At 35.0% G+C, this 16907-nt stretch overlaps 2 protein-coding genes across 2 annotated transcripts in view; both read left to right on the forward strand.

Annotated features, from left to right (window-relative positions):
* The window catches only part of LOC145265610 (AP-5 complex subunit zeta-1-like), a 90704-nt gene extending 87644 nt beyond the window's left edge, over positions 1–3060 (forward strand). Inside the window, exons 18-19 of the mRNA XM_080121628.1 lie at positions 2246–2293; positions 2470–3060. Coding sequence (XP_079977754.1) covers positions 2246–2293; positions 2470–2572 — 151 coding nt within the window. The 3' untranslated portion in view covers positions 2573–3060. The remainder of the gene's footprint in view (positions 1–2245; positions 2294–2469) is intronic.
* A 7368-nt stretch (positions 3061–10428) lies between these two features.
* LOC145265608 (ubiquitin-like modifier-activating enzyme 1) overlaps positions 10429–16907 on the forward strand; it is a 194905-nt gene continuing 188426 nt past the window's right edge. The window contains exon 1 of the mRNA XM_080121619.1: positions 10429–10603. Coding sequence (XP_079977745.1) covers positions 10535–10603 — 69 coding nt within the window. The 5' untranslated portion in view covers positions 10429–10534. The remainder of the gene's footprint in view (positions 10604–16907) is intronic.

The raw sequence follows: 16907 nt of genomic DNA on the forward strand, positions 1-16907 counted from the left end.
GAGAAAACAGGGGAAGGTAGGGCAGTAGCCCTAGATATATCTAAGGCTTTTGGCAGGGTATGGCACGATATATATATATATATATATATATATATATATATATATATATATATAAGATTATTTTTCAAACAAGTCGAATAGTGAAAACAATAAAAAAGATATATATAAATACTGTTAAAACCCACTGAATGTATGTCAGCCGAAAGCCGTTCTTAAAATGGGGAGGTTGGGTGGAGGGGGTGTTATTCCGAAAGCCGTTCCTAACATTGGGGGAGGGGGTATTCCGTAAACTGTTCTTAACATAGAGAGGTTGGGAGGGGGATATATTCCAAATACCATTCTTAACATGGGGAGGTTGTTGGATGGGATGGGGGGGTGTATTCCGAAAGCCGTTCTTAACATGGGGAGGTTGGCGGGGGGGGGGAGGAGATTCCAAAAGCAGTTCTTAACATGGGGAGGATGGGTTCTTACAATACGCTGGGGCACGTTGTAAAAATTGCCCCTATTTTTTTAATGAAATGAGACCCTAAAAGTCTATTGAAGTACCTAAATCAAAATAAGTCCATTTAAAAAAATTATAAACTGCTTTAAAAATTTAAATGAAAAAAATAAAAAGGTCATCCACATCCATAGGCTATTGGTTCAAGGGGAAGTAAATATAACACGCTTGCGTGTTGTATTAGAGTTATTGCCCTTTGAGTCATTATTTTGTCTTTTTTTTTTTTCCTTTTTATAGCATTAACCTTTTCGAAACCTCGTTTCTAAGTCGTATCGATAAAATTTTGTTTATGTTTCAAGCTCTTTCGTGCAACTACTATAATATGGAAGTCGAAATTTTTAATATTGAATTTTAAGACAAACCAATGATCTCTACTTAATTGCCATGTTACAGTAATTAATATATCCAAAAATTAGGAAAAACGATAAGGTAAAAAAAAATAGTATTTTTGTTTTCAAACTTTCTTTCTACCTCAACACTCACATTTAAAATGATGACTTTTCATAGGTTTTCGGGTATGCTGAAAACGAATATCATGTTTAAATTTGGCGCAGACAAGTAGTTTTTTTAGATATTAAGATTTTTATATCCAATGTAATCCCACTGGTGGAGTGGTGGTTATGTTTTTCCCAACTTGAAAAGTACTAATGCGCAAGAGTGTTACAAAACACTCCTCCCTATGCTAAGAATGGCGAACACCACTATCATTTCTTAAATAATTGGGGTGAACAAAAGTAAAAAGAAAAATAATTCGTCAACAATTGTTCTCAGTTGCTAGAGAAAGCGCGAGAGAATGTAACAATTTAAACGTTAAACAAACGCATACTTTTGCGCGTGTACGTTTTCACTAGTGAGCAATCAAAAAAAACAAAGTCCTTTTACATACATGCACGGTTGCTGATCTTTCAATTTGTTTATCATTATTTTTCTGTCTGTTTAACTAGAAATGAATCTATTCATACATAGAACATGGAGACTTGCTGGGTTTTCAAAGGTTTTATTCAGATAGTTTTCTCTTTGGGGGAGAGACCACATAAATTATTTCTTCATTTTTTATTACTTAGCCTTAGAATGGTCCATGTATGAGCAGAGTCTAAAGGCAATATTCACTTAGATTCTGTTTCAATTTTCCAGATATGTGTCACCTCCCATGGTTTCCGAACCTGACTGCTAAAAGCTCTTTTCTAGTCTCCAAACTTGAAAGTTTAAAATGTGGGACGTATTTCTGCCGCACCCTGTGGAAATAGAAAATTTTCATTTTAAGCAAAACGTTAAACGATCAGTTCACACATGTCATTCCCAACAAACACACACGTGTGTGTTATTATCCATGAATGATCAACAAAACAGTCATGTTACATACATGCGCAGTTGCTGGTCCTTCATTTCTTTATCATCAATTTTCCATGTGCGATCCATTATCCAAACACATGACATAATCTCTGTCATATCATTTGACTGCATTTCTAGCATGTTTTGTTTAACTTCTGAAATTTTGCCTTACTCACGCTAGGTGCACTGGGTCTATTTTCGTTTGCTGTCACTAACGTGACCCTTGCCAAAATTCATACTCGTTAACATAATCCCTAATTACCGGCATAAGGTACCAATATATAACAATAGGATAATAGAGATGATGAGTAGATGAAGAAGCTTTTTAACCTTTCTATTTTGTTGTAAATATCCCGGACAACACCAGATGACCTTGTTAGTAATAAATAAAACTTATTTTTCTCGCTTTTACAGTTTTGCATCTGTGATATTAAACCCATCTGTAGAAATCCAATCTGGCAGGTAAATATGACATTTTTAACATTTCTTATTTACTATCTCGCCTTTTCGATCACTTCAGATCAATCTTGTTGCACCATCTCGTTTTCCGTTCCACAAATATTGAATCGGCAATTACCATTTTCATTTTTGCGGTTTTCATGTAAATTCATTAAAAATATTGCGGTTTTCATTCATAGGTGTCACGAGGATAATATGTGTTTACCGATTGTTCTTCGAGCAACGCATAACATTTTACTCGACGACTGTAGTAAAAAGAAGATCCTGGAAACGGTCAAGTGATTCGCTGATCAATCGATTCTGTAATCGATTAATCAATTGCTGCCACATCAACCAATCAACTGCTGCCACATCATCTAACTTGAGGAATTTTGTAGGTTAAACTATCTCTTCCTGCAAATCCTATCACGTTGTGCAATCAATTCGACTCTTAAGCCAAACATGACACATCACGAAATTTATATAACGGATTACAATGTATGTATGTGTATATGTATCTATGTATGAGAGTGTGTGCATGTATGTATGCGTGTGTATATATATATATATATAGGTATGTATGTTTGTATGTATATATATATATATATATGTATGTATTTATAAGATATCTTGTTTGAAGCATTATATATGTTTGTATGCATGTGTATATGTACCTATGTATGAGAGTGTGTGCATATATGTATGAGTGCATATCTATGTATGTATATATAAGATATATTCTGTTTGAAGCATTATATATGTATGTATGATTAAAAAAAATCAAAGAAAAATCTTTATAATGTAAAATAACTTGTGTTGAAACAAAAATATATTCAAAAAATCACAAATTAATCAACTAGTTTTATTTTTTTAAATAAGAAAATTAAATTTGTCTTGTTTGCCATTTTGGAAACAATCTCAAAAAAAGATAAGTCAATAATTCAAACTTGCAAGATTTTTTGTTGTAATGCCTACAAATTCCCATTAATTTTTAAAAAATGATTGTCTATACTAAAAATAAAACTACTTGATAAATTCACGTGATTTTTGGAACATGATATTTTCTTTGCATCATAGGTATGTACATTATACAGATTTTTCTTTTTTATTTTTAATGTTGGAAGAATTCTCAACAAGAACCGATAATTCATAGAAAGCCAATAACAATGTGGAAAAATACCGAGTTTTAAGAAGGAAAACTGAATGTTGGCAAATTAAATTTCCGCTTGGAGATTTTGTTTTTGTTGAAAAATGCTTTCTCAGACAGTATATTAATTTCCCTGTGTTAAATTTGTTACCAAACGTTGTTGCGACGAAAGATGGACGTCGCAAAGAGGTTAGCTTCTATTGGGCACAATTAGAAATAAACATCACCTGGAAACAGCTGGTAACAACTTAGATTCGACTGGATGTATTTTTTATCTGAAATATGATTTCAAATAATCATTAATCGTCATCTCGAAAAAATCCAAAACATCATCTTGCCATTCAGTTTTACTTCGATTCGATTTTCCACGTTATCATCTTCTCTATAACTTGTGTGAAATGTGTGTATTATGTAATCCTTTACTATCTGCTGTTATTATGCTGGGGTTATCGGCAACTATACCAGTTGCACCACTAGGTATGGCTGTTGAGAAAGAGAAGCTAGTCACCCACCACAATAAAGCAAAAGACTTAACAAAGAATGGATGCCGTCTAGCATATAAATATCGACGCTCATGCAACTGTAGACGAACGATTGGTTCAGTTGAATTTTCCACTCCCTGGCAGCAAACAAATGCTGCCAAGATATATGCAATGTCTGGATCCATATCTACCTTGCTTTAGGCCAGTAAAACAAAAAGTTGAAGAAAGGATTTATTTCACCGATGGAACACGAAAATGTTACATAGTTTGTACCTTTCATTTCAGCACCTGTATTTTTTTTTTTTTTCAAATAACATTTAATAGCATCAAAGTCTTTATTTGTTTTTTTAATTTAAAAATAAAATTAAACAACATCAAGGTTTTTCTTAAATATTTATTAACTTTTGAGAAATTTATTTCATAAACCTTTAAATTGTTTTGTACGAAAAAAACAAATTGAGGAATCTGATTGGTGCTAATTTGGGTTGAGGAACTTAGGAGGGTGGGGGTGCTTTTTGTTTCTTAGATGCTCTGTTGATTTGGGGGGGGGGGTCTGACTGAAACGCTAAAGACGTAGATTCTTTTTTTTTTTTAGAAAATTTTCTCTATTGTGAAACAGCACTTCCATGACCTACAGTCTCAACACACCATTGCATGAGAGAGAGTCGAACATTCGTGAATACAGAATTTTAACGACTAATTTATCTTTTTTTTTTACATATAAAATGATCGTAAATATTGGTTGATTTTTGTACTTCTTGTATATGAATGTTGATATCGTCATCTGCTTTTTTCCTTCGTTTTGATATCATTTGTGTCTGACTTGTACCAAAAAGTATTATCGTCATAGCATATCTATATTTTCACAATTTTGTCACAACAAAAGAGACAAACATTTGACGTATGAGTTAATGAACTTTTCTATCACTCGGAAATATTTGAAACAAACTCTAATATTGCTGCTGTTACTAATGTCGACAGTTTAAAAATTAAAAATTTCTTAGCTATTGTTTTCATCCTGGGTGTTATTCTCACAACGTCTCTGCCGTTGTGATCTTTGACCTTTTTTCATAAACATCTTGTCAAAACCAGGCAAACTAAAATTCTTGTTGATTCAACAAAGGAAGCTTGTTCTCGTCTCATCAACCATGGCTGGGTAGAATTCTTAACATAATTCGTAACTAAATTCTTAGTATTGCCCACACTTGAGATTGAACTTTCAAACTCCAGAAGACTGTCACTTAAAACTTGTTACTTAGCACTTTATCCATTGTGCCAAAGATAATACTCATCATCCCTCACAGACTCCCTGCCTTCCTTGAGTCTCTTATGCCACTCAAAAACCGATGCTCAATTCATGCAAGATGGTCCAAAAGCAGTCTGAAGCATTCCATACGTTTCTGTGGCATTATTTACAAATTTAAAACAGAATTTTATTGCAAATCGTTCTTCTAAAGTGTCCTCACATCCAGATCGCATTTTTGAAATTCATCAGCTGTGACAATCAGGCTTTAGTAGGGTGTATTCCAATTCCTGCTATAGCTGTTCATTTGAACCTGAAACCATAAAAGTTGTTCAGTCATCTCATAAGATGTATAGCAATAAAATATTGAATTTTCAAGCGTCGACGACAATTTTAAGTACCTATACAAAAAAGTTTGGAATTTTATTAGAGGCACCTCATATATTAAATATCGTTAATTACTAATAAAAAAAAACAAGGAAACTTTGGGATTACGTTGTGTGATATATAGATCTCGGAACAATTTATTTGAAAATTATAAAAAGTCGTTGAACCAAAAACTAATCAACATTTTTCGACATCGAACGCATGCAGTGTGCATCACAGTGCATTGTTGTTTCTGCATATTTACGATAAACGCTATATTTGTGATGGGATCATGGGTAAAATAAGCCTGGGCCTGGTGTTGCTATGTGAACCAACAAATCACAAAAAATGACAAATATAAAAGCCGTGGGGCTCAGAAGAAAGATGTAAGCATTATGATTAATGGGCATTATTATTACAAAACCAACTTATACACAAACATTTGGATTCTTTGAACTACTGTTGCTCATCTTCGGTGTTATTCAATTATTGCAATTGTATTTTTGAGTGTCACCCACATTGACGGTTGAAGAGTTGTTTGTTTTGTTTTTTTTTTTACATGGTAGTCACCCCTGATTAAGGCCCGGAAGCCACTCGGGGATAAGGGTTATTGCGTGTACAGTAATCAATGGGATAATATCATAGTAATCGTTAGTAATGGAGATTTGATAAAGTGTCTTACTTAAAGGGGGCGGTTTATCAGGAATTTGTTTATGTTGGACTTGAAGACATCCAGGTTGTAGTCAGGTGGGAAACAGGCAAATGGAAGAGAGTTCCACAGGCGTGCACTTCTAAGAAAGAAGCTTTGTTCATGGAATCTACATTTTGATTTAGGCACAGATAAAGAATGGGGAAAATTACTGACAGTGGTTTCAGCTAGACGTTGGTTTTTCGCAAGGGGGGACCAGGGATTGGGGCTCAGACGAGCACTTGCCATGGAATTAACGATAAAACAAAGACAGGCTCGCAATGTCTTTCTGTGGGAGAGAGGTTGTAGGGAAGAGAAAAGGCCATCCCCCACTAAGCCACAAAGTCTATTTTGTCCTCTGTCAAGGCAGGATAGGCTATTTTTAGTAGCTCCAGCCCAGATGTGACAGCAGTACTCTATCCTTGGACGTACTTGGCTTTTATATAAATAGAGTGTAACTTTTACAACTGAATTTTACCAATTACTTTATCCACTATGCCACGGGTTCCATTCGAAATTCTATGCAGATTTCTAAGTTCAGCAAGATACATCTGAAGAAGTCGGAGGTTACGTAGATGAAAACATTGTGAAAATAAAACTCCAGATGAGAACAATTAATTTGAAGAATTCAAATATTATGAATAACCATAAGTTTGTATGGCAATTCAGTTTATTCTATTTTTCATGAGAAACGGCTTCATGGCCATCTGAACATTGTTTGAACTTCTATTTTAAGGCTCCTTTCTTTAACTAATTACGTGATCTTTTTGGCCAATCGTCTCTAAAACCATGACAGCAAATATTTCAACTAATTTTTTACATTTTCCTCTTTCATTTATTACTGATAATAAATAAATATATATATATATATGTATGTGTATATATATATATATATATATATATATATATATATATAAGTGATGGGACGATTCCGAACTAAATTAACGATTCTGATTCTTTATAAATCTCTAAATATTTAACTATAAAGTTTCTATTTATTCCGATTACCGTAAAAACACGTCAAATGTGCAGATGTTTTCTCGAACATAAAAAAATGAGGCAGATAGTCGACAGATTTTAGTTTTATTGGTTTTTTAAAATCAATAAATCTTTATTATTTTGACATTGCTACCATCTAAGGAAGATTTTGTTTTAAACAAAATCAAATAAAATAATTAAAAGAATCGTTTTTGGCATCGGAAAATAAGCACAAATTTTTTTCGGATTCCGATAGCAATTCTGATACTCTCAAACTTTCTGATTCCCAATTCTGATTAATCGTCCCAACACTAACATATATATATATATATATATATATATATATATATATATATATATATATATATATTATGTATATATATTATGTATAATTTAATGCTTTTCATTAAATAAAAATGAAACGTTGAATAAATTTCTTAATTTTTGTTTTGTTTTTATTCGAATCATTGTGTTCTTTATTTCATGGCGCTGTTGAGAAGCATGATTGGAGATTTATTGTCAAAGTTTTTGTTATTGATTTTTTTTTTTATTAATTAAATCAACAATATTTGGGAAAAGAAAAACATTTTGATTCATAGCAGATGATAAAGAAAATTTGTTAAAAAATATGTATTTTTTGTTGTTTCTTTAATTTTGATTTACCTACTAGCAGGAAGACCTGATGTTGTTCGGGATTGAATGAGGATCCCCACTATCTACGTATATGTTACGCACGTAAAACCGTGTTGTGTCGCATAGTACACATGAGCGCGTGAGGAAAATAGTAGCAGCAGCGAAGAATGGTTGGCTTGCAAAGAGATTAGAAGCAGCAGCTGAAAAATGCGCATATGCAAATTAGGGAGTGTGTGGAAGAAGAAAAAGGAAAAAAAGGAGGAGAAATGCACCATGTGGTCGAGGAAAAACAAAGTCGATGTCGATGAAAATGGACGTGTAAAGTCAAAGATGAGAAATGTCCGGAAGAAAGAGAAACACAAACCAGGTTAGATGGACATGTGGCAGTTAGAGATTTTTTAAGTGGTGTGTTACACTGTGAAAGGCAGTTCAAGGTTAGGATTAGCCTTGTTGGCCAAAAAACCAAGAACACATCCATCATCATCACCAAACCTGGATGTCTTCAAGTCTAACATAAACAAATTCCTGATAAACTGCCCTCTTAAGTAAGACACTATCAAATCTCCATTACCAACGATTACTACGATACTATTCCATTGATTACTGTACACACAATAACCCTTACCCCTGAGTGGCTTCCAGGCCTTGATAAGTGGTGACTACCTTGTAAAAAAAAAAAATCATCCTCATTGCTGAGGGGTTGCCAAGAGAGGAGAGATTAAAATATTACAACTTGCGAAGTAGAAATATTATTCAAATTTGAATGCAACGATATAATCAAAATGTTTAAAAATAACGTGAAAAGTTTACATTTATTTATTGAAATTCTTCTGAATTTTTTTTTTTTTTACATGGGGATCACCACTTATCAAGGCCCGTAAGCCACTCGGGGATAAGGGTTATTTTGTGTACAATAATCAATGGGATAATATCGTAGTAATAGTCGGTATTGGAGATTTGATAAAGCGTCTTACTTAAGGGGGTGATTAATCAGGAATTTGTTTATGTTGGACTTGAAGACGTCCAAGTTGTACTGACGAGGTTTTCCAGGGTGTTGGAAAGCACTTCTCCTTAAGGCAACGCTTAAACAGTTTTGTAAGTATGGTTATTTCACTTTAAAAAATTAAGCAAGTAGTTTGGTGACTGCAACGCAGCGAGAAGTCTTCAAGTAACAGAAATTAATTCATTATTGTTTTACTCTTTGATGTAGACCCAGATTAGGACCACGAAAGGCCAACTCCGAACATGATGTAGGTTTTAAGGATATGTTGACAAGGAACAATGTAACAGATTATATGCAAATAACGATCTGTGTACGAAATTGCGTCACGGTAAGGAAAAAGAAGAAAGAGAGCATGTCAGAGAAGATGATCATTTTAAAGACGTGGGTGACGTCGCGGCTATAATGAGAAGTCACGTGTGGTGGGAGAATGAGGAAATAAACGTTGTTGCAAAAAAAAGAGTCAAGTTTCTGTTGACAGAACCTTTCTAATTAACAGGGAATGAAACAAAATACGAAGAAATCGTTTGGGTACTCGAACAAGTTCTCCAACTGCATTTCTTCATTTAGCGCTCCAGCCATGTTCCTTACCAATTCAGCTAACCCGACAGACAAATAAGAAAGTTTTAAAATTAAACCATTTTTAGGTATGATTAGTTTTACGCATGCGCAAACTAATACAGGTATGTCCTATGTTCCTTGTGACGTAGACTGCATACAACGTGCGAGTCACGCGTGTAAACGTGGGTAATGTTACGACAAGATACAGAGAAAAGTGGTGACGTAAGCTAGACTATGCTTGCTCAGTGGTTAACAATGCCAGCCGAAAACCTGGGTGTACCATGTTCAAACCCAGTTCGTTCCACAGATACACTTTCACTTAGAGATGATGGCAAATTTCACGTGGTCCCTCCTGTAAGTATCTAATATCCTTCTAGAAAGGATTCCTAATAGAAAGATATCAGGGAAACCAATGCCAACAATAAGGGCTAAGATCTTAGTGTAGTATCTTTCACCTTTTCTGTCCTCTTTTTTTTTTTTTATCCATAGGAGTCGCCACTTATCAAGGCCTAAAGGTCACTCAAGGATAAGGGTTAAAGAGTGTACAGTCAATGGGACAATATCGTAGTACATTAGCAGTGGAAATTTGGTAAATTGGATTACTTAAGAGGAACGGCTCATCTGTCCTCGGCCAGTGGAGGAGAAATCCTTCATGGTTGAGACAATTTTTATTTTTGTTCCTATCCAAAGTGCCCCTTTTTGGAGAGCGAGATTTTCCCCACATTAAAAATTGACCTTGTGTCTAACTCTGCCCTCATGGGGAGGCAAGTAAATAGTAATAATAACAGACAATTATGTCTTCTGCTGCTGCTGCTGCTGCTGCTGCTGCTGCTTGGCAACTACTTGTAATTGTTTATGACATCACACCATTTTTTGATGTCATCCATTTTTCAAATTCCTCTCAGAGGTCAGACAGACTAACCAAGTGAAAGACCAACAAAAACCTCACTCCACGCGGTTCGATGGACCTCTGCGAAATTGTATGTATTTCTAATAAATGTAACGCGAGGTTTTGTAATATGTGATGCCCAGGCAATGTCGGATAGATCGGCTAGTTAAATAATCTTGATCAAATACTTAAAATATTTTCTTAAAGGAGAAAAAAGTACTTATTTTTGGCTCACAACACAAAAATTACAAAAATTAGAAGGAGAAAAAAAAAAGCGAATGGAAGAAAGAGTAAACCCGCTTACAGTTAAAGTGTCCTGTCATATAAACGAAATTACAGGTAAAGAGGTAAGTAGGTTGAAATGTTTATATAATCCACAATCAAATAAATATATATATTTTTTTTTTTACCTATAGCAGTTGTATTTACCCTGCGTTGGCCGGTTGAACACATATAACCAAGTGAAAGGGTTAACAATTTATTAACTTATTAGTGATGGGCAATTCCAATATTATTCCAGATTCCGATACAATTACAGATTCTGTTTTAAATCCCGATTCCAATACGATTATCGATTCTGATTCCAATTTTTCTTTAACTTCTACGTATGCAGTGATAAAGTTTGTTTTTGGATGATTTTAAAAACCATATAATATGTTCATATAATATGTTCATATAATATATTCATATAATATATTCATATAATATATTCATATAATATGTTCATATAATATGTTTATAAGCTTAAAAATAGATTTGTTCTAGATGTACAGATTTTAATTTTTCTGACAGTTTAATCTAAAAAAAAAAAAAATTATCATTTTAGCGTTCAACAATGGAAAATTAAGTTTTCAACAAAAACAAACAAATAAAGAACTTTACCTGAGAATTCTTCCTTCAAACTCCTCGGCTTAACATTCACAGGAAGTATGAACTGGAACAAATACATTGAGGACATTGCGAAGGCTATTAAGGAAGGTAGACTCCCTCTATCATGCTAGAAAACTGTTCACACCTGAGAGTATTCTGTACCTCTGCAAAGGCCACCATTCACCCATGTATGAAGTATTATTGCCACATCTGGGCTGGTGCATTTTTTTTTTTTTTTTTTTTTTTTTTTTTTACACAGTGATCACCACTTATCAAGGCCCGGAAGCCACTCAGGGATAAGGGTTATTGCAAGTACATTACGTTAGCATCTACAACTAACCTCTCCCTCTTGGATAGGGTCCAAAAAGAGTCTTAAATCTAATAGGTCCCACTTTGTCAACGAAGCTCCAACTCCTGTCCAATCGCCACAATGTTGCATCTGTGTTCTGTTTTACAAATATTTTAATGGAATGTGCTCTGATGAACTCATTACACTTGTGCCCCCGCAATATACATATCTCCAACAAACCCGCTTAACAATAAAATTTCACCCCTTCACTGTTGGGTACCCATAGTTTGTCTAAGACTGAAGGAGCCTGCTTTTTTTTTTTCTTTTTTTTTTTTTTTAATTCTTTGCCTCATCAATTCAAATTTTGAAACTTGTTTACAGATGAACATCATAAAAACAAAGCAATCATGAAAATTTGAGCATTTTCCAGAAATTAATAATATCTAAAAAACTTTTTTAATTTTTAAATTCTGAGTGTCATCTACGTCAACTTTTGTCAGGTGTGTGTGTGGGGGGAGGGGGTAGTTTTTTTCAGCATCACTATGCACTAATTTTTAATAAGGTTCCCTTTATCAAGCTAGAAGACTACTCACACCTGAGAGTATCCTGTACCTCTAAAAGGCCACCATTCACCCATGTATGGAGTATTATTGCCACATCTGGGCTGGTACATCTACAACTAACCTCTCCCTCTTGGATAGGGTCCAAAAAGAGTCTTAAATCTAATAGGTCCCACTTTGTCAACGAAGCTCCAACTCCTGTCCAATCGCCACAATGTTGCATCTGTGTTCTGTTTTACAAATATTTTTTTATGGAATGTGCTCTGATGAACTTGTAGAACTTGTGCCCTCTCGATATACATATCCCCTACAAACCTGCTTAGCAACAAAATCACACCCCTTCACTGTTGAGGTCCTTAAATGCCAGAAAGCTTACTACTCTAATAGTTTCTTCCCTCGGACACATAGATTTTGGAATTCCCTTCCTGCTACCTGCTTCCCTGGTTTTACTAATATGCAGAAGTTCAACTGTAATATAAATCTTTCTTAGGCGTGGTCTCAATTAGTAGCCCTTACGTTCAAAAAACAAAACAATTTTTAAGAATCGTTTTTGGCACCAGAAAACTGCACCATTTTTTTTCCGATTCTGATATCGATTGTAATTAATCATGCCAACATGCAAAATAAGAACCGTTGGATTTGTCGGAATTTTCTGGCCTGTTTTCGTAAAATGCTGAAAGTTGCCAAAACACTGAGCCAATGAAATTGCAGCATTCAATGTCGTTTAAGAAAATATTTTCTATGATTAATTTATGATATAAAAAAAAAACAACTAAGTATTTATCTTGATTTGAACAAAATAAAAAGGGAATGGTACGTTTCGGTTCAGCCGATTCGACGACATGGCCGATTTGCTGGAGGGACAATTCAGCATCGATCACACCAGTCACATTTTTAAATATTAAGCAAAAACTTAATTGTCATGTCGAAAATAGTAATATATCCAAAACTTATGACAATTCGAGTAGAACTACTACTATTATGTTTTTAGTAAAAAAAAAAAAAAGAAGTCTATCGCTATCGGCTAGAATAAAATACCAGCTATTACAATGTCGAAAAGAGACATAAGTATGTCCCCTGTATTTGCAATCTTCAAGGTGTTCACATCTAGGGAAAATGCAATTTTACCCAATTTTCCGGAAAAATTACTACACAACAATTAAATAAGTAAGTAATTAAATAAGTAAGTATTTAATTACTTACTTAATTACTTACTTATTTAATTACTTATTTAATTAAGTAATTAAGTAGTTAATTAAATAAGTAGGTAATTAAATAAGTAAGTAATTAAATAAGTAAGCAAATAAATAAGTAATTAAGTAGGTAATTAATTAAATAAGTAATTTAATTACTTATTTAATTACCTACTTAATTACTTATTTAATTACTTATTTAATTAATTATTTGCTTACTTATTTAATTACCTACTTATTTAATTATATACTTACTTAATTACTTATTTAATAAGTAATTAAGTAAGTAAGCAAATAATTAATTAAATAAGTAATTAAATAAGTAATTAAGTAAGTAGGTAATTAAATAAATAAGCAAATAAATAAGTAATTAAGTAGGTAATTAATTAAATAAGCAAATAAATAAGTAATTAAGTAGGTAATTAATTAAATAAGTAATTAAATAAGTAATTAAGTAGGTAATTAATTAAATAAGTAATTAAATAAGTAATTAAGTGAGTAATTAATTAAATAAGTAATTAAATAAGTAATTAAGTAAATAGGTAATTAATTAAGTAAGTAATTAAATAAGTAGGGCTGTTTTTGCTTAAAACAACATATAGTAGAACCCTGGGATACGTTTTTTTTCAGGTTACAATCTGGAATACGATGTCAAGTCCAACTCTCTACAAATGACCAGGCTACAGATTTCGAGGAAATGTCCTGCAAGGGGATAGCCCCTGGCTAATGAGTAAAACGATCTACAATGATGAGGATGTAGTGTGGCTCGTAAAAACTGGCCGATGTCTTACCATGTTCAGATGAATATGCGAAAAACGAGCATCAGGATTGGGAAAAAATTCTTGGCTGGATTTCGTGTGACGATGTATTTTGGTAGTCAAACAGGAAAGACATGTCTCTGTCCATAGACATGTTCATATTCATATTAAGTAAAAAAAACCAAAAAAAAACCGAGGCATTATCAATTTGACTGTTGCATGCTCTTTTGTGGGGATTAATGAGAGTTGGCTGCGAACCGGAGGTGGACACCCACAGTCAGAGAGGGGAGAAGAGGCGTCTTGTGCGCACAGGAAAATGCGGGGCTTTCGGTTGGAAAAAGGAAGTTTGGCTTTTTGGTGCCTTTTTTTTTTAGAAGAAAATGAAAAAAAGACGGTCGACTTCCACTGCTGCCAAAGGAGCCACGAAAAAAAGGATGAAAGTCAAAAATTGGACGAACTCCAGAGAGCCGTATATGAACAACCTTTTTAAAAGAGTTCCACAGGCGTGCACTTCTAAGAAAGAAGCTTTATTCATGGAATGTACGTTTAGATTTAAGCACAGATAAAGAGTGGGGAAAATTACTGACAGTGGTTTCAGCTAGACTGGTGTTTTTTGTGAAAGATTGGCGAGATGGGACCAGAGACTGGAGCTCAGACGAGCACTTCCCATAAAAAGACATCTTCTCTCACACCCCAGTCCATGCCAAGAACAGCTATCTCCACCTGAAGACATACTGCTCAAGAAAACACTCTCAGCGATAAACCTTTCTTATCTCCTTATTACCTTCTTCACTGTGACTCTATATTAACACTTAGCAACCTACGCACGTGGTGTAGGTCAATTAAATAAATGTATTGTTATTTATAGAAGGGTTTTGTTTTCCTTTCATTTGATGATTCTTTTGTAATAGAATATTATAGGAGTTGGTCTTACAATTCATGCAAGGACTAAACCATCCCCATAATTTCCAAGGTAATTTCCAAGGTATGTCAAATTGTAAGTGATGAGGTATCAACTGTACAGATGGAGCTGCCGTTAATAGCCTGCAGTGTTATTATCGTAATGTGTGGGCAGAATCACACTTGCAGCTGCATCAGTATCCATAAGAAATTTCCAATGAGATGGTGTATCGGAAAAAGTGTAAAGTAGTCGACATAATTGGAGAGATAACATGAAATTTGTCACACAATCTCGTCGGTTTACCCATTTACCCATTACTTCCCCTGAGCTATGTTCATGTTCCGTTCATTCTCCTCTAGGATCCTCCGACCACTCCGTTGTATCAGTTAAAATAAAAACGAAATGTAATAAGTCCCCAGTCCACCGTACTGTATACCGATACTCTATGGCTGACTGGGATAGCTTCCGTACATTCATATCTGATTTAACTCTGCACTCCAGGAAGTGTCCTCTATAGTATCAGATCTGACCGAATGGTTAATTGTAGGTATACACCAATTCATACCATCTAAAAAATTCCAACAAAAACCTAACAGCCAGCCATGGTTCTCCCCAGAATGTGCTGCTGCCATCGCGCACAGAAATCACTTTTTCCATAGCTACCAACGTAATAGATGCACTGAGACTAAAGCTGCTTTCAGGAACGCCAGCAACCACTGTAAAAGAGTAATAAAAAATGCAAGAGAGCTATATGCCCAGTCTGTTAAATCCAAGGGAGCTGATCAGCGGCTTGGTTCCCACCAGTTTTGGCAAATAACAAATAGGATCCTGAACAGAAGTGTGCGTTCTATCCCAACCATTATCAATGGACCAGAGGTCATCTCGTCAGCGTCAGACAAGGCCAAACTATTTGCAAAGAACTTTGCAGCTAATTCTGCCCTATGCGACGAAGGCCATCAACTCCCCATATTTCCTCCTATAACGCAGAACACGCTAGGTAACATACAAATATCCGTGCATGAGGTTGCCAAGATAATCAAGAACCTTGATTCCAGTAAAGCAACTGGCCCTGACGGCATCCCAATTATAGTGTTAAAAAAGCTTCAACCAGAACTTGCTCCCATACTTACGAAACTGTTTAAGTGCTGCCTTAAGGAGAAGTGCTTTCCGACTCCCTGGAAGACCTCATCAGTATGCCCTGTATTTAAGAATTCAGGTAATAAGTCATCTCCCTCTCAGTACAGACCAATAAGTCTCCTGTGTGCTATGAGTAGTTGCTGGAATCCATATTAAATAGAGAAATAGTCAACCACCTCAGAAGAAACAACCTTCTTAGTGACACACAATATGGTTTCCGCTCTGCAAGATCTACTGCAGATGTGCTGACGGTTATATCTCACAGGATTAGTGAATCTCTTGACAAAGGCTTCCTTTCTAGGGCAATTTCTCTTGACATATCAAAGGCCTTCGACAAGGTATGGCATAAGGGTCTACTTCACAAGATTTCCAGCTACGGTATAACTGAAAATGTTTTCTCAATCATTAAATCATTTCTCTCCAATAGGCTCATAAGAGTAGTGGTCGATGGACAAAAATCGGAGGCCTGCAGTATTAATGCTGGAGTTCCTAAGGGGGAAATCCTGGGCCCAACTCTCTTCCTGATCTACATCAATGATCTCCCTAAACACATAGTTAAATCATTCGTTGACATCTATGCTGATGACACGACCATCTACGGCAACACATCAAAGGCTGTAAATGACAAAGTTCTCTCTGATTCTCTCTCCTCTGATCTCGAGCGCGTGGTTCAGTGGGGAAAGGCGTGGCTGGTTACCTTTAATGCATCTAAAACCAAACTCCTATCCTTACATCATCAGCGCTCTGATCCCCATCCGGCATCAATTGGGATGGATGGCTCTCGTCTGGGAGAGGCCCCTTGTTTTGACAAGCTTCTGGGTTTGACCTTTACTCCTGATCTGAAATGGAACACGTACATCAGGTCTGCTGCCAAGGTCGCTGGAAAGATGGTGGGATCCTTCTACCGCTCCAGAAGATATCTCACTACTGATGCAATTCTCTA

This window comes from Euprymna scolopes, chromosome 40 (genome assembly GCF_053919585.1).
Source record: "Euprymna scolopes isolate OS-2025 chromosome 40, ASM5391958v1, whole genome shotgun sequence".
Classification (NCBI taxonomy): domain Eukaryota; kingdom Metazoa; phylum Mollusca; class Cephalopoda; order Sepiida; family Sepiolidae; genus Euprymna; species Euprymna scolopes.